At 55.1% G+C, this 21,054-nt stretch overlaps 2 protein-coding genes and 1 long non-coding RNA gene across 3 annotated transcripts in view; 1 reads left to right on the top strand and 2 right to left on the bottom strand.

The window, feature by feature from the left end:
* DNAJC17 (DnaJ heat shock protein family (Hsp40) member C17) overlaps positions 1 to 21,054 on the top strand; it is a 248,318-nt gene that overhangs the window by 86,509 nt on the left and 140,755 nt on the right. The gene's annotated exons all lie outside the window — the stretch shown is intronic.
* LOC126959905 (uncharacterized) lies at positions 4,075 to 7,149 on the bottom strand. The gene is made up of 2 exons (XR_007727666.1): positions 6,828 to 7,149; positions 4,075 to 4,585 (listed from the first exon to the last, which is right to left on the bottom strand). It is a non-coding gene; the product is annotated as an uncharacterized LOC126959905 (long non-coding RNA).
* VPS18 (VPS18 core subunit of CORVET and HOPS complexes) lies at positions 9,715 to 19,154 on the bottom strand. Its single transcript, XM_050799408.1, has 5 exons — positions 18,714 to 19,154; positions 17,170 to 17,311; positions 14,710 to 14,801; positions 12,694 to 14,564; positions 9,715 to 11,062 (listed from the first exon to the last, which is right to left on the bottom strand). Exons 1-5 carry the CDS (start codon positions 18,802 to 18,804, stop codon positions 10,337 to 10,339), a joined length of 2,922 nt encoding a protein of 973 aa, XP_050655365.1. The 5' UTR covers positions 18,805 to 19,154; the 3' UTR covers positions 9,715 to 10,336.

The following is a 21,054-nucleotide window of genomic DNA, read 5'->3' as shown; positions in this document are numbered from 1 at the left end:
ACAAAAGCAAAATTCGGTCTCCAAAAATGTATATAAATAAATAAAACTTTAATAATATTTAATATGTGTTTTTACTGTAGTGTATGCATAAATATTCACAATAAAAAAAGTTTGGGAGGCCAGACACAGTGGCTCACGCCTGTAATCTCAGCACTTTGAGAGGCCAAGGCAGGAGAATTACTCGAGGCCCCAAGTTCAAGACCAGCCTGGGCAACATAGTGAGACCCCCATCTGTTTTAAAAAAAAAAAAAAGTCTGGAGACCACCATCCTGGAAGATCAGTGAGGGCTTTCCATCCTATTGGAAGCCAGTTTCAGGCTGGGTGCTGGGGTGGGGAAAGGGAGTGTGGAGGAAGGGCTGGTGAGCTCCAGGTACAGAACCACGCAGCAGTCTGGACATTCCTGGCCACCACTAGTCCACATGGCCTCCTTCTCCCTGTTCCCCCTTTAGGTCTGCTGCCAAGCTCCCTGCAAGGGAGAGAGTGGTCCTGTGTGACCGACATACTCCCCTGCCCCTCAGGCTGGTCGATGTGTGGCTCAGTGAGGCTGGGGTCCCTGCAGCTGCACTGCATTCCATGTCATCCCCAGGAGAAAAGTCCCTGGCGGGAGGCGGCCCTCTGCCGGGAGGCTGTTTCCTCAAGCGGCCAAGGTAAGAAGTGGGGAATTTCCAGCCCAACCCGCGGGGCTGACTTCAGTACTGGGGGCTCCTCTCCTTTCTCATGCAGCCAGGCTGGGATGAGCACACAAACGCTGGAGTTAGGCCTGGTTGTGGGCAAGACCATGTGGGGGCAGTGGAGTTAGCTAGGCCTGAAAGCTGCCAGCCGCCACGCCCTGCTCAAGAGAACCCCAGGGCTGTACCTGCAACCAACAGAGACCCAGATCTGGAAGACCCCAACAGGGATCTCAGGGAGGGGACAGGGGTCTGGAAATCCAGCACCATACTTACTCATGGGCTTGTGGGGAATGACTCAAATCGATGAATGCCCCTGCTTAACCCCAGGTTCTGCCCCAGGGCTGCTGGGCGGGCCTGGTGGTAAGAAAAATGGCAGGTCTAAATCTCATCTCACAAGGCAGCGTTAATTAGCCAGCACTTCCAAGGATGCTGGTGAGTCAAGGGAGCCAACTTGGACCCATCAGGAGCTGCGAGCCAGGAGCCTCACATCCCAGACCATCTTGCCCTGAAAGCTTGGCCCACAGGAAAGGGGAGCTATCCCATAGAGCGTTCCCTGTATCCCTGCACTGTGCTCCACTGGGCAGGGAGGGTGGGCGCAATCCTGGACACCAAGTGGAGGAAGAGGGAGGAAGTCAATAGTGCCCTGGTGATGGTGGCACACATGGGTGTCCCAGCTCAGGCCTGTGGAAGGGCTTAGGAAACAGACTCTTCCTCTGCTCTCATTGAGTCTCCTGTGCCTCAGATACACTTGTGAGTTTTCATTTCATTACCCAGCTCATATGTTTGCTGTGTACACATGTATATGTGTTTTGTGCACATGTATGTGCAGCCTTGTGTGATTGAGACAAGCCAGGTCAAGGAACAGGCAGGGATTTATGCAAAGTTGCTGAGCAGAAGGAGAGGACCTGAAAAGTGAAATAATAGTCCAGCCACCATCACTGTAGGCTAGCAATGTGTCAAGACCTGAGCCAGGGGTTTTACCTGCATTATTACCAATCTGCCCAGCCGCCAACCCTCTGAGGGAGGTATTATTGTCTCCATTTTACAAATCGATAAATTGAATGAAGCTTAGAGAAGTTAAGTGACCAGCCTGAGGTCATGCGGTGAGCAAATCTAGGCCAGGATTTGAACCCGGGTCAGTCTAAGGCCAAGCCAGAGATGTCTCCACCAAACTCTCTTGGTGTGGTCCTTCTCCATTACGCCCCATCTGTTCCTTGTCTCTGAGGCCCTGGCTGCCCTGGTCTGAGGTAACAGGCCCCTCCGCTCCTCCTCTCCCCTCCCAGCCAGGCAAGGTGGAAACACAGAGTTTGTCTGAGGCCTTGTGGAGCCCAGGAAGCAGTGTGCAGACCTTCACACCAGGCCAGGCCGGGTTCAGAGAGGGTCTGGCTGGCCCTGGGTGTGGGGGGATCAGCTAGGGCTGAGCTGGGGCAGCTGTTTACAGTAAACAGAAAGCTCTTGAGGAAGGAAGGAGGGGAGGGGCTGGGGTCGTCATGGAGACAGGGACGAGCAGCCAGGACTCAGCACTGATCCACAATGACTGGTAACGCATCCTTGCCTTCCAGAGCAGAGGAGGCCCAGGGAAGGTCCGGACAAGGCAGGCAGAGCAGGAGAGGCAGTGGCAGACCTCCAGAGGTCTGGCTCAGGGCAGACTCGTGAGAACACACTCCCACCTCTCTGTGCCTTTCTACTTATTGTTAACAATCACAACGCCTGCTTCTTGAGCTTTCACAGTACGTCTGGTGCGAGGCCCTTGAGAATATGTTTTCTTATTTAATCCCAACAATAGCCAGGTGGTAGGTACAATAATAGTCTCTAATTTATAGATGAGGAAATTGAGGTTCAGAAAGGTTAAGCAATTTGTCAAGGTCAAGCAGCTGGTAAGTGACATAGCAGAAATTCCAGATCAAAAACTCTTTCCACCAAGGCAGGTAGGAGATGAGCTAGCTGGTGAAACTCTGAGCCCCTCAGATGGTGGGGAAACTGAGTCCCTTAGGTGTTAAGGGGACTTTCCCAGGCTTCTGGTGTTAGTCAAAGAGATTGCCAGGAACAGAACCCATCTGTTCTAGCCCTAACCACTAGACCACACGGCTTCTCCATGGCTTGAGCTGGGAAGGTCCAAAGAGAAACTCCCTTTCTAGCCCCAGTGTGGAGTGTAGACTCTTCCCCAGCTAACACGGTTGTCCCTGTGGAGGCCAGGCTGGGCCAGGGTGCAGTGGGGGATGCTGGGGGGTTTCTGCCCACACATATGGTTTCCAGATTCCAGGGGATGAAAAGGAGGCCCTTAGGGGCGGAAATGGGGGATGTGTGATGACAAATTTAGACTGATTGCTTAAAAAAAAAAAAAAAGAAGCCAAGAAACCCTATAAAATAAAAGCAAAAATTCCACTAGAAAACCAGAGGGAGTTATTTGATTGTGAAACTGAGTGCCACGAGGCGTGCATAGTTTAATGTGGAACAATATCTAGGGTTCTTCCAACTTCGGCTGTTCAGAGGATGCCGGGGAGGGAAGGAGGCTCTGTCTGCTGTTCCTGCTTCACCTGCTGGGGCCTGGGACAGGGAGGTAGTCGGGCAGGACACCTGTGAGGATGTCTGGAATCGGGGTACTTGCGTGTGTCCTGCTGGCTGTGGCCAAGGATCCACACTAGCTCACGTGGAGAGCAGCCCAGTGGAGGCTCCAGCTGGTCCGTGCTGCGAGCTTGGGGAAGGATGAGCTGGAAGGTCGGGGGTTGAGGTATCTCTGAGTTCCAGCCTCAGAGGGAAAGACCAGGAACAGAAGGTAAAAGAGAGAACATCTGCCTCATACTCTGGTCTGGTCGGCAGCAGGCCCAAGGGGTCAAAGGTCAAGGGGAGGACAAGGGGGACTTCCTGAAGCTCCCGGGAGAGTGCCAGCCAGGCCGACTGTTGTGCAAGTTCTGGGCTGGCCTGCGAGGGCAGGCTGGCAGAGGACTCATGCCTGATCAGCGGCCAGCATGGTGTCTGCCCAGCCCCCTCGGCCTGTCCTATGAGATTCCTGGCGCTGGAGTAGTGCCCTGTCTCCTTTCCTTCAGGGAACCAAGCCCCCCATCCCAAGGAAGCACTCTTGTCCCACCTGTGGCCATATTCTACATGCCTGTGGGCTTCCTCTCATTCTCATCCTGAACCTCTTTTCATTAGAATTGCCATTCATCAAGAAACCAGAAAAACCTACTCAAGCAAGCTTCCAATCCCACGCAGATATCTGAAGAAGTCAGAGGGCCTTGTGAGGGAAGGGCTGGGACAGGTCTCAGGGTCCCACGCCTACAGAAAGGAGGCACAGAGTAAAAAGGAAGAGGGCAAGTGCCTGGGGCTGCTTGGGCGCCAGGCCCCGGGCTACCTTGACAGATGGGCAGCACCGCTCTCATTTCAGCCTCGCGAGAGCCTTTCCAGGTCTGTAACAGTTATTCCCATTTTACAGGAGAAGAAATTGAGGTTCTAAGGGCTTGATTAGCCTGATGGCTGGTAGGGGCAGAGCAGAGACTTGCACTTGCCTTTCTACAGAGTATGTCCTTGTTCCTCAGTTCAACCCATTTTGGCTGGAGATGGAAAACGAGTATAAAGAAGGACCTAGGATGATGCCCTGCTCACAACCAGCATGGGAACACCGTTAATCAAGGCTGAATCTCATGGACAGGGGCAGGATCCAGGATGGAGCCTCCTGTTAGCTACCAATTTGTCTTCTGCAATTCAGCAGCTGTAAAGTCAGGAGATGGGATCAGCAGCACGGTGTCTGTCAAACTGGGTTCCTGGGCATCCTGGCATCTTATAGATATTGGGATAGGGGGCCAGGCACAGTGGCTCAGGCCTGTAATGCCAACACTCTAGGAGGCTGAGGTGGGAGGACTGCTTGAAGTCAGGAGTTCAAGACCAGCCTGGGCAACCTAGCAAGACCCCCGTCACTACAAAAAATAAAAATAAAAATTAGCCAGGTGTGGCGTCTATAGTCCTTGCTACTCAGGAGCCTGGGGCGGGAGGATCACTTGAGCCCAGGAATTCAAGGCTGCAGTGAGCTATGTTCGCGCCACTGCACACCAGCCTAGGCAATACAGCAAGGTATTGTTTCTATTTAAAAAAAAAAAAAGCCGGGCGCGGTGGCTCAAGCCTGTAATCCCAGCACTTTGGGAGGCCAAGACGGGTGGATCACGAGGTCAGGAGATCGAGACCATCCTGGCTAACACGGTGAAACCCCGTCTCTACTAAAAAATACAAAAAACTAGCCGGGCGAGGTGGCGGGCGCCTGTAGTCCCAGCTACTCGGGAGGCTGAGGCAGGAGAATGGCGTGAACCTGGGAGGCGGAGCTTGCAGTGAGCCGCGATCCAGCCACTGCACTCCAGCCTGGGCGACAGAGCGAGACTCCGTCTCAAAAAAACAAAAAACAAAAAACAAAAAAACAGAGAGAGAGAGATTGAGCTAGGAGAGGAGAACAGGCTCAGTGAACAGGGGTGTGTGTGCCTCCAGCCCAGTTTCCATTGGAGAATCTCAGCATATCAATTTCAAGTACTGGACATTCATGAACGTTTTTATTTGAACAAGGCTTCCACAGCACTTTACAGTCTCTATCTGAGGTCTCTGCAGCTCTGGCCTGCTGGGAGTTGTGAACAGTTTAGGTCCTGGCCTGGGAAGAGAAACCAGAGGACCTGGTGAGGGAAGTGGGGTTCACCTTCCAGCCCTATGGGGATGCCGGTAGGGAGCAGGTCAAGGGTCAGAACTGGGAGATCATGCCATGGAGGGAAGGGGAGCTGCAGGCACCTGCCTCTGCACCTGGCAAACACAAACAGACCTTTGGTCACAGCAGCCTGGGAACCAGAAGCAGCAGCCACCTTCCTGGGGGCCAGACCAGTGCCCCTTTCCCTTTTCTCTGCCCAAGCTTATTCTCAGTGGACATGGGTTGCTGGCCACCAAACTAAGGCCGTGCAACCTCTCCTGACCTCACAGTATGGTTTCTGACTGCTCAGTAAGGGCTGGTTCAAGGTGAAAGCTGAGCCACGGTAAAGCTGCTCAGGGAGAGGAAAGCACCCAATTACCAGGCATCTGGAGAGGGGCCAATCCCCTTGAAATGACAACCTTATTTTGTGGCCCTTTTATTGGTCATCCTAGACCAAAGTTTGCCCCTCTGCCTCAGTTTTCCTTTTGGGAATCCAGGCATGAGAATGGTGGCCTCTCCTGGTGGCTTCAGCATGCATGGCTCCCTGAATATCATCTCCATGCTCCAGGCGGAGGAAAAAGCTGAGGGCTCCAGCTGCCCCAACACCAGAACTTTCTAGCATCCTGTCCCACTGCCTGCCCCAGGCCTGCCTCTGACCACCATTCACCCTCAACCTGCTACAGGGCCCAGTCTCACCCCACATAAGCAAAGCTGCCAGCAGGGTCCTTTGTGGTGCTGCTCCCGTGTGGCACTGCCTAGGGGCCCCACCATGGGGCAACAGATGGACCTATGGTCTCTCTAGAACAATGGTGGGGGAGGGGCCCTGGCATCGCCCGCCCCAAACAGGAAGCACTGCGTGAGCTTCAAAGGGCTGGCAGGGCCAAGGGGCTGAGTGAGGGAGCCAGTGCCAGGACTGGCGGCTGCCTGAAGAGATGCCTGCCAGCCTCGGGATGCCCAGCCTGGTGGTGGAGGTGGGGTTGCGGTGGCCAGGGCAGCTGGCTCTTGAGCAGAAGATGTCTGGCACCCTGAGGACAGCAGCCTGTAACCTGGGAGCAGGTTAAGGAAAGGGGGCATGGACATTGCTGTTTCCCGGTTCAACTGTCACTCGCCAGCGGGGCTGCAGGTTCTTTCCCAGGCCGCGGCTGGCCTGGCCCTCCGGCAACTAAGCATGAGGGGCAGGGCTGGCACCAAGCCCGCCGCCCACTCCCTGCCTCCTGCTCCCAGCTGCTCCGCTCAGAGCCTTTTCCTCTCCACTTCCTGTTCACACAGGGGGGGCGGGAAGTGGAGGGAGGAAGTTGGGGGGAGGCGTGTAGGGGGGACCCATTGAATAAAAGGAATTAACCGTTTCCCTCCTCTGACCTCTGGGAATTTCCGCCTGTGAAAGTGTCTCGAAGAATCAGTACGGCTGGGAGAGTGGAGGGGAACTGCGCCCCCTCTTGTCCCCCTTCCCCCACCCGGTGGGGATGGGGCCAGATAACTCCCTCTGGGCCCCTAACCTTTGTTTCCCTGGCGCCAGGGGGCAGAGCCAACGGAGGCCTGGAGCCTGATGGCCTCGGAGCCCCCTCCCAACCTTTGGGGTGGGTGCCAGGCCCCAGCCTGCGACCCGAGCCTTTGGGGGAGGGGCAGGAACTAGAACTGGTGGTCTCGGGGAATGAGCTCATACCCGAGCTGGCCAGGCTGAGCCCTGAGCCCTCTCCAGGGCTGGTGCCCTTGGCCAGTCGGCTGCGGTGACAGAAGGGAGGGAGAGGCCGGGCCAGCAGGGCCTGGGACGCTGGGCCGGCACACCCTCCGGCGGCCACACCCCCGGGAGCCAGGGTAGGGAGCGGTGGGCTCTGGAAGCCGGTAGACAGCGCCTCCTAGCGCCTGCTGCAGACTCGGCGGGGCGGCCCCCAGGGCCCTCTCCAGGGCGGGCCTCAGGAAGCACCTGCTCCCCAGGACCAGTGACCGCCCTGCGTCTCCCCCAGGTGGCTTCCTTGTTTACAGGCCTCCTGCCCTGGTCCCAGCGTCACTGCCTGTGGCCACTCCTCCTATTTCCAGTGACCGCTCCAGGAGTAGCTCATTCATCTTGGCCCCTGCCCACACAGCTGCTCCCCCCCCCCCCCCCCTCTGGCCCTCCCCCAGGCTTAGGGCCAAAGTCCTGAGGGCCTCCGCTCCGCTCTCCATTCCAGGTCTTGCTTGGCTTCCAGGGATCTAAGAGCTGTGGCTTCCCGTTGCCCTGACTCACCGGAACCCTATTCTGTCCCTGCCAGGGAAGCCTGGGGCCTTTTCCCAGGAAAGAGGAAGCAGCCTAGGACCAGATGGGCTGGCTTGGGAGAAGACAGAAGGGGCAGGGGTGTCCCAGGCTGCTTCAGCCAAGCCTTCTGGGAGCAGGGAGCAATAGGGCAGTGTTTGTTTAACTAACATGTATTAGGCGCTCATTATGTGCAAAGACAGAGGCCGCAGTCTGTTTTCTCTAAGTAAGAAAGTGACCCCTTCAGAGGCAAGCTAAGCTTTATACTCACAGTCGGGGGACAAAGACCCTGGGCCCTCAGCTGACTATGGTAGGTGTAAGGGGAGCCTAGGCCACATGGGGAGAAGGAAGCAGGAGCCCTCCAAACCTCCTGAGACAGTGCGAAGAACAGAATTAGGATGCGCTCTACTCAACGGGACCCCTCCCCCACATCTGCTTTTGGAGGAAGACGGGAGTCTGAGGGGTCATCAAAAATGGGCAGCTTCCCATTAGCCCTCTCAGCTAATAGAGGCCATGAAGAGATCCTCTTGTTCTAGTAGTTAGGGAATTCTGCAGCAAAGTTCAACCTATACTGCAGGAGATAAAATTCTTTAAAAAAACAAAACAAAAAAAGAGGGTTCTGGCAGGGTACAGTGGCTCATGCCTGTAATACAAACAGTTTGGGAGGGTGAGGTGGGCGGATCACTTGAGGTCAGGAGTTCGAGACCAGCCTGGCCAACATGGTGAAACCCATCTCTACTAAAAATACAAAAATTAGCCAGGCGTGGTGATGTGCACCTGTAATCCCAGCTACTCAGGAGGCTGAGGCAGCAGAATCCTTGAACCTGGAAGGCGGAGGTTGCAGTGAGCCAAAACTGCACCACTGCACTCCAGCCTGGGTGACAGAGCAAGACTTCATCTCAAAAAAAAAAAAGAGGGTCCTTGCTCTGTCACCCAGGCTGAAGTGCAGTGGCACATTCATAATTCATTGCAGCTTCACCTCTTGGGCTCAAGCCATCCTCCTTCCTCAGCCTCCCAAGTAGCTAAGACTACAAGTGTGAGACCCCATGCCTGGCTAGGAAGAGGGGAAAGCAGCCTGCAGTGGCCAGTGATGTTGGCCTAACTGCAGGAACTGTTTTGCCAGCTGATAGATCACACCCACAGAGCTGGGCAGTGCACTGTGAACACCAGTCCACGGGGCAAAGGGTGCTTTGCTGATGTCACGGGGAGGCCACACTCCAGGACTCCCTAGGATTTAGCCACAACTAAAGATGTGTAATTTGTGGGGAGGAGCAGGTCACAGGAGCAAGATGAGAAAACATATCCGCCAGATGCCATGGATACAGGCCACAGCAGTTTCACCTTCATGCTGGGCCTCAACATTGTGGTTAAATGGCAGACAGTGGGGCTGTCTTAAAGCCAGGCAGGAGCGGGGAAGGCAGGGATCCAAACTGGCAGAGGGGCAAGCAAAGTCTAGCATGCCTGAGGGCTACTCGAGGGAGGAAGAATGAGGGGCTTCAAGTTATGGTTAGACAGTGGAGACTCCAAGAAAATTCTTTTTTTTTTTTTTTTTTTTTTTGTCGCCCAGGCTGGAGTGCAGTGGCATGATCTTAGCTCACTGCAAACTCCACCTCCCGAGTTCATGCCATTCTCCTGCCTCAGCCTCCCAAGCAGCTGGGACTATAGGCGCCCGCCACCACGCCCGGCTAAATTTTTGTGTTTTTTAGTAGAGACGGGGTTTCACCATGTTAGCCAGGATGGTCTCGATCTCCTGACCTCGTGAGCCGCCCACCTTGGCCTCCCAAAGTCCTGGGATTACAGGCGTGACCCACCACACCCGGCTGACTCCAAGAAAATTCTTGGGACAAGTAGGGAGGAAGCAAGCACTAACAGAGTGACAGAAATCACTGCTCACAGTTGCCCGAAAGCAAAGGATTCTGTGGGGAGCAGCACCATCTGCTGGCCAAAGGGAAGAACTGCCCCTGCTTCCCAATTCAGGCTGGTTGGCTGCAATCCCCAATGAGCCCTGGAGAGGAAGAGTTGGGGGACAAGCTGAAGGACCATGTGCCAAGGCGTGGGGGCACGTAGGGCCTGGCAGCCTCCCTGTGACACTCCAGCCCCGCCTGGAGATCACTCACACACCACTTGGCCCAGCATCGACACAAAGCCACCAGTGCAGTGCAGACAGTTTAATGCTCTCCACCTCCATCGCCATCACCGACCATCCTCCACAAGGCCCTCAGCACCAGGGCACCCTTCACACTGGAGCCCCAGACAGTGTGCACAAAAGCATGCCCCCACTAGCCTCACTTTCTCACCCAATGCCCAGGACTTCGAAGGCTGCCTTCTCACTTCTGGGACATCTACAGGCAGGTGGAAGAGAAGGCTTCTTCTGAGGCAGAAGAGCTGGAGTTCCAGAGACCACAGAGTGAACAGACAGAAGGTGCTCTCTCTCTCGAGAAGGTGAACAGGATGTGTATGGGGAATGACAGGGACAGAAGAGCTGCTAGAGGCAGGGGTGGAATTGGGTCAGATTTCTGACTTCTCCAGGTAAAGGGCCTCTACCAGGAGGCAGGCTAATGGTCTGGCATAACTGCAGCTCTGAAGAACAGCATGAAAAGCTGGCAGAATACACTCACACCTGACACCTCCTGGCCAACAGCACTACTCTACTCCCGTCAACATGGTCACAGTGTGGCAACTGCAAGATGACTCAGCAGAGCCTAGGAGGCAGCCTTCCCAAGTGGGTTCAAGCCGCTGCTCCCACTGCCCACCCCCATCAAAGGTGACACCCTCCTACAGCCAACTGAGCTGCTCCTCCTCGTAGCGCTGGGGGTCGATGAACGGCCGGTCAATAGAGCGGATCATCAACTCCCCACAGTACACACACTCAGCGGCCACCAACTCATCCAGGTCAGCCTTGAGCTGTTCCCGGCTGGGCCCTGCCGTGGCAGCCCCACCCTCGGCCTCCTTGGCCCGGGCAGAGCCCTTGGCTGGGGGTGGAGCGGCCCCCAGCTTCCTCTGCAGCTCCTCTAGCCGGGCCTGCTTGTAGGCTGGCAGGCCAGGTCGCACGGCCTGCAGCAGGCAGTCAGCATGGAACATATGGCCACAGAGGAAGAGGTAAAAAGGGCGGTTGAGCAGGGGGAAGTCGCAGGTGGCACATTTGTCCTGGGGCTCCACAGTGCCGTAGCGGCCCCGCAGCTCCTGCAGGTCTCGCCGGATGCGCTGGGCACTGGCTGTAGCCTCTTCCATCTCCCGCTGCAGCTCCTGGATGTGGTGGTTGTAGGCCTTAAGTGAGCTGCAGATCGCCTCCTTGAAGTGGTCGATGGTGACGAAATCAGGAAAGAAGGGCAGCACATCCTCAATCTTGAGCAAGGGGCAGCTAGCCAGGCAAGCCATGGCTGTCTGCACATCTTCCTCCTCCTGCACCACGTGCCGTGCGATCTTCAGCCACAGCTTCTTGCGTAATTCCTCATCCTCCTCGGGCAGGTCCGCACACTGCTTGGCCAGGTCCACGTCCACCTGTGGGGAGAGCAGGAGCTTTAGGGCCAAGCCCCTTCCTGCCCAGCATGGAGACTATGGGAGAGAGAGATGGCCGAGGAGAGACCCCGAGGCAGGATTCCCAGCACTCCCGGCAGCAAGGGGGCCTGCCCCTGCCACAGCTATGTAAAAGCTACTTAAGAGTAGTATGGCTCCAATTTTAGTGAAGTTAGAAATCACCTGGGAGGCCAGGCGCAGTGGCTCACGCCTATAATCCCAGCACTTTGGGAGGCCGAGGCAGGCGGATCACAAGGTCAGGAGATCAAGACCATCCTGGCTCACACAGTGAAACCCCATCTCTACTAAAAATACAAAAAAATTAGCCGGGCGCGGTGGCAGGCACCTATAGTCCCAGCTACTCGGGAGGCTGAGCCAGGAAAATGGCGTGAACCTGGGAGGCGGAGCTTGCAGTGAGCCAAGATTGGGCCACTGCACTCCAGTCTGGGCGACAGAGCGAGACTCCATCTCAAAAAAAAGAAAAAAAAAGAGAAAGAAATCACCTAGGAAACATATTCAAAATACAAATTTTTGAGCCCCGCCCCCAGACATTCTGATTCAGTAAGTCCTGAGTTCAGGCCTAGGAATTTGCATGTTAAATAGCACTTCATGTGATGCTAAGGCAGGTGACAATTCATGGTTTGAGAAGTGTAAATCAGCACCTTCCTCTTCTGCTAACGTGTATGTAGCAGGCACTGTTCTAAGTACTTTTCTTTTTTTCTTTTTGAGACAGAATCTCACTCTGTTGCCTGGGCTGGAGTGTGGTGGTACGATTTCGGTTCACTGAAAACTCCTCCTCCCAGGTTCAAGTGATTCTCCTGCCTCAGCCAAGTAGCTGGAATTACAGGTGCGGGTCACCACACCCAGCTAATTTTTGTATTTTTAGTAGAGACAGGGTTTCGCAATGTTGGCCAGGCTGGTCTCGAACTCCTGACCTCAGGTGATCCGCCCACCTTGGCCTCCCAAAGTGCTGGGATTATAGGCATGAGCCACCACACCTGCCCTGAGTACTTTTCTTTTCTTTTCTTTTCTTTTTGAGATGGAGTCTTGCTCTGTCACCCAGGCTGGAGTGCAATGGTGTGATCTCAGCTCACTGCAACCTCCACCTGCCAGGTTTAAGCGACTCTCCTGCCTCAGCCTCCTGAGTAGCTGGGATTACAGGCGTGCACCATAATGCCTGGCTAATTTTTATACTTTTAGTAGAGATGGGGTTTCACCATGTTGGTCAGGCTGGTCTCAAACTCCTGACCCTGTGATCCGCCTGCCTTGGCCTCCCAAAGTGCTGGGATTACAGGCACGAGCCACCACGCCCGGCCCTGAGTACTTTTCATACACAGAACTTTATCACCCCTATGAGGTAAATGTACTATAACACTGACCCCCTTTTGTGGCCAAATAATCTGAGCACAGAGAGGTTCAGAAACTAGCCCAAGGTCACACAGCTTAGTAAGTGAAATGGCCAGAATTCAAATCTGACTTAACAGTCCAGCTCTTAACCTTCCTTCTCTGCAAGGGAAGCCAACACCCTCTAGCCACAGCCTCCCAAGCCCTTCCACATCTAAAGCTGCTGCTCTTTGGGTCCCTCTCCCAGCTGGAGTGAAGGCGCACTGGCTTACCTGCAGGGCCAGGTCCACAGCCTCCTCGTACAGCTCTAGGACCTTGTAGACGTGCACACAAGCGCGGTGGTGGCCATGCTCAGCACAGAGCCGCAGCGCATACTTGAGGTCGTAATGCACCCGGTGTGGGCTGGCCCCAGCCTGCTCGAGATAAGCCAGCAGTGAGTCTGGCCGGCCACGGGCGTACAGCGACAGCAGGTAGTTGTGTATGGCCTGCTCAGTCTCCCCCAGCACGTTCACGCAGAATTCCATGTAGCGGATCGCCTGGCTCACCTGCTGGACCTCACCACCCTGACTGTAGTTCACCAGGGCAGGAATGAGTTGCCGAGCATCCAGCCGGCTGCCCAGCTCAATCCAGGCATCTACAAGCTGGCGGGGGATGTGACGGATGAGGATGGGTGAGAACTTGTAGAAGAGCTGGGGGTCGCGGTGGCGGGCGAGCACAGCCAGGGCCTCCTCGTAGGCCTCGTGCTGACAGTGGTAAGCTACCACCCGCTCATAGTCCTGCATGATCACTGCAAAGTACACCATGTGCTCTGTGTCCCCATGACTGGCGAGCAGCTCATGGATAGAGGCCCGGCTGGCAAAGAGCCACTCTTTGTGGCGGGGGCTGCTGAGGAAGGTACGAAAGCATTCCTTAGTTTCTCGGTAGAGGGTCAGGGCCTCTGGGTCACCCTGTAGAGCCCCAAGCCGGCTCAGGTAGAGCTCTGTCAGCCAGGTGGTCAGCAGTGTAGCCTGGGTACGCTCGGCTGCCTTCAAACTGGCCAGTTTTCGCTGCAGGAACTCAGCCAGAGCCTCCTCCTGTCGGGCTTCCAGGAACTTGAGGGCAATCTCCTCAAAGTAGCTCTGGGTCAGGGCATAGCAGCGTGCGCTCTCCAGGTAGCGACGCTGGCGAAAGCAGAAATCGGCCTCCCGGGCCAGGACCGTGTCCAGGCAGTCGGGCCGCTCTCGGCAATACTCTTTGGCCAGATCGAAGCGGTTCATGTCCAGATAGGTGCGCCAGACATCTCGGGCCTCCCGTTGCACATGGTAGCGGAAGACAGCCCGCTCAGTGTAGGCCCACAGCTGGCCTGTGGAGGAGTCCTTCACCATGTGCTTCAGCGGCCCAAATTTCTCCAGGAAGTGATCCCGCAGCACCACCTGCCCGGTCAGTGTGCACACTGCCTCCACCCGGTCTGCCAGCAGCAGCAGGAAGTGGAACTGGGTCAAGACGATGGCTAGGGGTGGGCTGGCCCCAGGCCCTACCCCCTCTGGGTACTCCCAGACTCGCTCCTCGCTCAGCAGAGAGTCAGGGCGTCCACAGTCCAATGCCCCATACAGCACACCATCCCCCATCATCCAGGCAAAGGCCCGGGGTGCGGAGCGCAGCTTGGGAGTGTAGAAGGCCAGCTCACTGTAGCCCAGGTTGCTGGGAAACTCACGGAATGGGGGTGGGTGGTCCGTGTAAGCTGCAAAGAGCCCTGAGAAACCCTGGGCCTCAGCCCCCTCTGCTGCTCGGCCTATGAACTGGAAGAGGCGCTGCCGAGTGGTGGCAATAACGAAGCTACGCCCGTCAGGGCCCCGCTCAGCCTCAAGGGAGCACACAGGTGCTGGACCCCCTTCTTCATTGAGCACGTACAATGGGCGGAAGTAGAGATCCGGAGCAGGGCCGAAAAGCCCACCTTCGCTCGCTGAGAGCTCTGCTTCAAAGATGTGGCCTTGGGCAGTCCCGACCAGGATGGGGCCTGTGCTGCTCTCGGTGCCCAGTGCCTTGTTCCAACCCACACTCTCCACCAGCTGCCCCTTCCAGCGTGCTAGTGGCCGTACCTTCTGTCCGTTTCGGTTAACGTAGAGGACCTCCGTGCTGCTCAGGGCAATCAGCAAGTGAGAGCCTGGAGTAGGGAGAGCATGGCACCCCAGTGGATGCTGCCATTCCCACTCTCAGCCTCCTCCTGGCCCCCACACCACCCTCAGAGCCCACCTACCCAGGCAGTGACTGACCAGAGGCCTCCTCCTCGGATTTCCACTGTCACTTACCAGTATGGTCAAGGAACATCTTGTGAACTTTTGCGTCATCTTTACGTCCCAGCTCCACGTGGTTGGGCTCACTTGCCTTGCCCAAGTCAATGCTGTGGGGACAAGCATCACCATCACTCTAGAGAAGGGAAGATCCTTTTTTGGATCATGATAATTTATAATAATTATTTATAATAATCTTTAATAATCTGATAAAAGCCATAGACTTTCTTCCCTGAAATCTACATCTACGCATAAAATGCTGAATACAGGCCAGGTACAGTGGCTCAGGCCTGTAATCCCAGCACTTTGGGAGTCCGAGGCGGGTAGATTGCTTAAGCTTAGGAGTTTGAGGCCAGACTGGGCAACATGGTGAAATCCCATCTCTACAAAAAATACAAAAAAAATTAGCCGGGTGTGGTGGTACACACCTGTGGTCCCAGCTACTCCGGAGGTTGAGGTGGGAGATCATCTGAGCCTGGGAGGCAGAGGTTGCAGTCAGCTGAGACTGCACCACTGCATTCCAACCAACAGAGTGAGACCCTATCTCAAAAAAAAAAAAAAAAAAAAAATTGCTGAATACAGAAGCTCTGCCTATGGAGTAGCCCTGGGCCCTACTTAAGAACTCTCTTGCCAGGCGCAGTGGCTCACACCTGTTATCTCAGCTTTTAGGGAGGTGAGAGGATAGCTTGAGCCCAGGAGTTTGACCTGCCTAGGCAATATAGCAAGACCATGTTCTCCACAAAAAGGGGGAAAAAAAAAAAAAGACGAACAGGCCAGGCGCGGTGGCTCACACCTGTAATCCCAGCACTCTGGGAGGCTGAGGTGGTCGGATCACGAGGTCAGGAGATCGAGACCATCCTGGCTAACACAGTGAAACTCTGTCTCTACTAAAAATACAAAAAATTAGCCGGGCGCCTGTGGTCCCAGCTACTCGGGAAGCTGAGGCAGGAGAATGGTGTGAACCTGGGAGGCGGAGCTTGCAGTGAGCTGAGATGGCACCACTGCACTGCAGCCTGGGCGACAGCAAGACTCCGTCTCAAAAAAAAAAAAAACCCAAAAAAACAACAAAAAACCCTCTCAGCTCTGCAAGCTCCCTCACCTTATTTTGAGAAATCACTAAGGAGAAGTTTTTCCTGTCTGCTCAAAAAATCTCCATTGAAGAATCAATCAGCCTTGGGGGAGAAAACCAAAAGATCTCCAGCGCATCTGGGAAGACAGGCAGGGATATCCCAGACCGCTGGGTAAGAAGGGAGCGACGAAGAGCAGCTCATAGTTACTGGCACTTTTGCATACCAAGCCCCATGCCGAAAGCTTCATCAGTCTAGTATTATCTCATCCATCCTGACAAAAACCTTGAGGAGTGCTCCTGTTTATATTCTCCTTAGGAAAGTCTTTCCAAAGTATATGCTTGTTCTAACTAAAGAATCGACGCAAAGATGTGTAAAGAATGACTTAATTTTTTTCTCAAACTCCTGTTATTCCCAACTGAGAAAACTCATGTTAACATCTTTTTTCATATTCATAACACAAATAGGGTGGTTTTGTTGCTGTTATTACAAAAATGCCTTCATATTGCATATATGTCTATGTGTCTTAATTTGTAAATTAATGATATTTCATGAACATCCCACTAGTCAATCGATATAGCTCTAACTGGTTTTTTTTCACCCCCAAACCCAGCTTTCCAGGATAACTCTTCTTTTTTTTGAGACAGAGTCTCACTCTTATCACCCAGGCTGGAGTGCAGTGGCATGGTCTCAGCTCACTGCAACCTCTGCCTCCCAGGTTCCAGCAATTCTCCTGCCTCAGCCTCCCCAGTAGCTGAGATTACAGGTGCCCGCCACCATGCCCAGCTAATTTTCATTTTCACATTTTTAGTAGAAACAGGGCTTCACCATGTTGGCCAGGGTGATCTGGAACTCCTGACCTCAGGTGATCCACCCTCCTCAGCCTTCCAAAGTGCTGGAATTACAGGGGTGAGCCACTGCGCCTGGGCTTTTTTTTTTTTTTAAAAGAGATAGGAGTACAGTGGTGCAAACACAGCTCACTGCAGCCTTGAACTCCTGGGCTCAAGTGATCCTCTTGCCGCGGCCTCCCCGGTAGTTGGGACTGCACCACTACACCTGGCTAATTTTTAAAAATTTGTTTTGGTAGAGATGGGTGTCTCACTATTTGGCTCAGGCTAGTTTCAAACTCCTGATCTCATGTGATCCTCTTGTCTGGGCCTCCCAAAGTGCTGAGATTATAGGTGTGAGCCACCATCCCCTGCCAGGCCAGATTCTTGAGCCACCATGCCCTGCCAGGCCAGATTCTCAACCACTACCCTGTATTGGTTCTCTTTGGAAAGGGATAGGATATTTCCTGAAAACTCCAAATTCACTGCTTTACCTGCCTGGAATAGAAGAAAGGCCCCGGGAGTTAACGGTCCCCAAACACCTCTCTAGTCCCTACTCCTAAATTCTGTGAGCCCTGGATTACCGGAGCAGCGTATCCTTGCCCAGGCTCATGCAGAGCTGATTGCTGGAGACGACAAGACTGGTGATGCGCTCGGAAGGGGTGAAGTCAATGCGCTGCTTTGTGAAGATGGGCACTTCCTTCTCCAGCTGGGCATTCACATACCCTACAGGTAAGGAATGACAAGATTAGCTACGGAAGAGAGAGATGAAGCGTAAGGAGAGGCAGAAAAAACACCACAGTGCTCCTCGCCACTTTCCTGACATATTCCTATCCCCAGGACCTTGGTTAACATATAGTTTGATATCAAGTCGTTTGCTGGTCACCTTTACATTAGAGGTCTGGGGCTCTTTCCACACTCTGACAGCAGTGAGGGGGTGATTCTTTGAACCCTTAAGATGCTGTCACAGCATGATGTACCTGCTCCCAGCGGTAATGGGGCTGGGTGGGGGTGGGATGGGACTGGTGGTCTGGGCATTCTCCCTTATCAGGTCTTTGGCCCAGCAATCCCAGCTTAACTGAAGTAGTATAGCCCCATTCTCTTTTTTTTTTTTTTTTTTTTTTTTTTTTTGAGACGGAGTCTCGCTGTGTCTCCCAGGCTGGAGTGCAGTGGCGTGATCTCGGCTCACTGCAAGCTCCGCCTCCCGGGTTCACGCCATTCTCCCGCCTCAGCCTCCCAAGTAGCTGGAACTACAGGCGCCCGCCACCACGCCCGGCTAGTTTTTTGTATTTTTAGTAGAGACGGGGTTTCACCATGTTAGCCAGGATAGTCTCGATCTCCTGACCTCGTGATCCACCCGCCTCGGCCTCCCAAAATGCTAGGATTACAGGCTTGAGCCACCGCGCCCGGCCTATAGCCCCATTCTCTACCCCTCTCCCTGCCCATGCGGTAATGGGCCTCAGTGTAGAGTTGGCAAGTGCTGGGATATTTTGAGCACTGAATGAGGGTAAAGACTACAGTGAAAGCAGCTGCAATTCGTTAACACTACTCACTGGAACAATTCCCCAGGGCCCCCTGTGCCCTCACTCTCCGGGAGACTCACTACTTTCTACAAAAAACGTCCCCAAACTCCAGGCTGCACCCAGCTATAGCCAAGGTCAAAAAGATTTAATCTCCATTTTCCCCTATTCCGCGACAGAATTCCCTCTGGGACCCTCCCTTCTTCCTCTGCAATATTCCGCCTTCACCAGTTTCTTTGCCCATTCCTTCCCTCCCACCTCCAGAAGAGGCCTGGTGGGAAAAGCATCAGCAGAAGCCGGGAGCCCATTCTAAGTTCTCCCAACAGCCCAACTGCGCCCTATAGGTGCGTACTTCCTTATCTGGGCCCCAATTCCCTCTCAAAAGGACCCTAGCGGTAGAGCCTAGATCACGCCGCTGCTCCCGTTGCTCTTTCAAACTTCGACTATCCACCAGCTGGGGGCCAAGAGAGCCTGAGGAGAATCAGGGGCCTAGACCCGGAAGGCATGGCCCAGGGGATGACCCCGAGCTCTTGGAGCTGCCCTCCCCGCTGCTCCCACGCAAATGCTAGGAGAGCTGAAAGGGGCAGCGGCACCCTCCTCTTCCTTACCCGAGTGGGGGATGCCCACGCTAGGGCAGCCGGGCTGCAAGACGGCCGAGCGGGACAGCGAGTTCTCGTACTCATCCAGGATGGACGCCATGGTGCCCGGCCTCTGGGCCCTTTGGCCGGGGTCTGGGGATTACAAAAGGGCTCCCCCCCGGGGTCCCCGTCGCCCCAGAATGGAAGCTATAACTCCCCAGCCTCTGACAGATCCTGGGAACCTGCAACCTTCGCCTCCTCTTTAAAATCCTGAGGATCCTCTTGCTCTTGCCTTATACAGCGAGATAATCGGGCAGTCCTCGCCCTTGAATCTGGAGCAGTCTTGCACCCTACTCCCCGCCGCCCCACCCCCAACAAAAGATCACAGGCTCCCTTCAGCCGGTCCCAGGTGATCCCAACCTCGCCCCGGCAGCTCAGCTGACTCCCGCCCCCGTGACGCGGGCCTAAAACGTAACTTCCGGGTTCTCAGAGCCCCACGTACGCTGGCGCACAGCGTCGCCCGGCCCGCCGGCAGAAAGCGAGACGAGGGCTGCGGGCGGGGTGTGTGACGAGTGCTGCCGAACACAAGCCCCAGGACCCTGCTGCAGTTCCAGGCTTCGACACCAGAAGGCAATCCCGGCTTTCTCAGCCCGCCTTCCCCACCGGCCTCGCGCCGCCCAGCCCTGGCTTTCGTGCCCAGGCTGCCCTCCCTCACATGGTCTGTCCAGCCTCCCGGACCAGCTCCCGCTCCCGCCTCTCTAAACAGCCTCGGAGAACCTCCCGTTCCTCAATCCAGTCGCTGGCTCGGTCCCACCGTCACAGGGCACACACAGAGAAGTCCTGGCCACTCTTCTCCCTTACCCAGACGCCCCCCAGCTTCCAGGAGACGGCAGAGCTGGTGGCCAGGCTAGTGGGAAACCCTGTACCAGGAACCGCCCTGACCTGCCCCACAGTGGCTCCTTGGCTGAGGGTTGCTGGGCCGCTTCCATTTACTCATTTACCAAAATGTGATTGAGCACTTACTCTGTGCAGGACTTGGGCTGGGAGCTGGGGTCACAGAGATGAGGACAGACCCTCCCCGCCCTGGAAAAGGCAGCAGAGGCGCTGGACCCATTAAAATAGACCATTCATACTAGAAAAGCAAGTGATAGATTATCCATCAGGCGTTTGCTCCACGAATGAGCGTCCACAGTGTACCATGCACTGTTCAGGCTCTGGGGACGCGGCCGAGAACCAGACGGAAAATGTCTCTGGCCTGGTGGGGCGTTCCCAGCGACGTGGCCACGGTGCTGTGAGAGCGTGGAGGAGCAGGGAACAAATACCTGCCAAGTCCAGCAAGAACGAGGGACAAGTGGGAGCAAGCGTGAAGGCGGGGACCACCCAGCCTGAGGTGGAGAGGGGAGCCCTCAGTCAGGGACCTGAGAGGGCTGGGGCGCGACTTTGGTTGAGTTTTCCTCTCCCACCTGCTTAGGCGACCCAGATGGAGTCTGTTCCCTTCTGGGGCCCATGGATTCTCCCTTGCTAAAGTGGAAGACTCTGGACTAGGGTCGCCACCGTCCTGGCTTTGCTGGGCGGCCCCCACCTAACAACTAACAGTATCCCTTTGCTCTCAGAAGTTTCCAGGTTTGCACCATACCTTTTGTGGTTGGGTTACTCTTGCTCAACTTTCTGGCCACATGCGGAGAACTGTGACTCTCAACAGCCCTACTGAGGGCTCTCTGGCTTGGAGGGGCACTAGCCCTGGGGCAGGTGACAAGTATGCCGTCCAGCCTCATTTCCCTTCGCATCGGGGTCCTGCTTCTCCTGACCAAGCCTGCAGCCTCAATGTGGCCTTCCCACCTGAGGTTGCCAGGTCCCAGGAGGGAAGTGCGGGAGCAGGACAATAGGCAGGAGGCTTCCTCTAAGAAAAGTGATCCCAGATAGGGAGCTGCCCTGCTCCATACGTAACACTTCACCCCCAGGTCACCTGCCATCTGCCCTCAGGTCTGGCAGGTGCAGAGGGCTGTCTCTGCTGCATAGAGCCCATCAGCAGCTGGAGGTCAGCATAGGAGTGCTGCCTTAGGGACACAGAGTACTTGCAGCTACGGCCTAAGGGTCCCCAGCACCCCCTTGTTTGGCTTCATTGCTCTTCGGGATGTGTGGGATAGGCCCTGAGTGGATCCTGTTTGTGGCCGACTCAGTACAGTCTCCCTCATGCGTTGATTACCACAGTACATCTCCACCTACTCATTCTTCAGTCCTTAGGCTGGACTTTGGATTCTTTGAGAGCCACAGAATCAGTGTGGCAGTTACAATGAGACAGGTAAGGGATGACTGCTAGGGCATCAAAAGAGAGGATTCCTGTGTGGAAGCAGTTGAATTTGACCCACGA

Source organism: Macaca thibetana, chromosome 7, assembly GCF_024542745.1.
Source record: "Macaca thibetana thibetana isolate TM-01 chromosome 7, ASM2454274v1, whole genome shotgun sequence".
Classification (NCBI taxonomy): domain Eukaryota; kingdom Metazoa; phylum Chordata; class Mammalia; order Primates; family Cercopithecidae; genus Macaca; species Macaca thibetana.
Note: the sequence above shows the minus strand (reverse complement) of the source record. Positions and strands in the feature narration are given on the sequence as shown.

What these genes read in the sequence shown, in the direction of transcription:
- VPS18 (XM_050799408.1), bottom strand. Translation starts at nt 18,804, where the DNA reads ATGGCGTCCATCCTGGATGAGTACGAGAACTCGCTGTCCCGCTCGGCC. An exon ending in CGTGGGCATCCCCCACTCGG is followed by an intron (nt 17,312 to 18,713) that starts GTAAGGAAGAGG and finishes CCTTACCTGTAG; the next exon opens with GGTATGTGAATGCCCAGCTG. An exon ending in GATGTTCCTTGACCATACTG is followed by an intron (nt 14,565 to 14,709) that starts GTAAGTGACAGT and finishes TCCCTACTCCAG; the next exon opens with GCTCTCACTTGCTGATTGCC.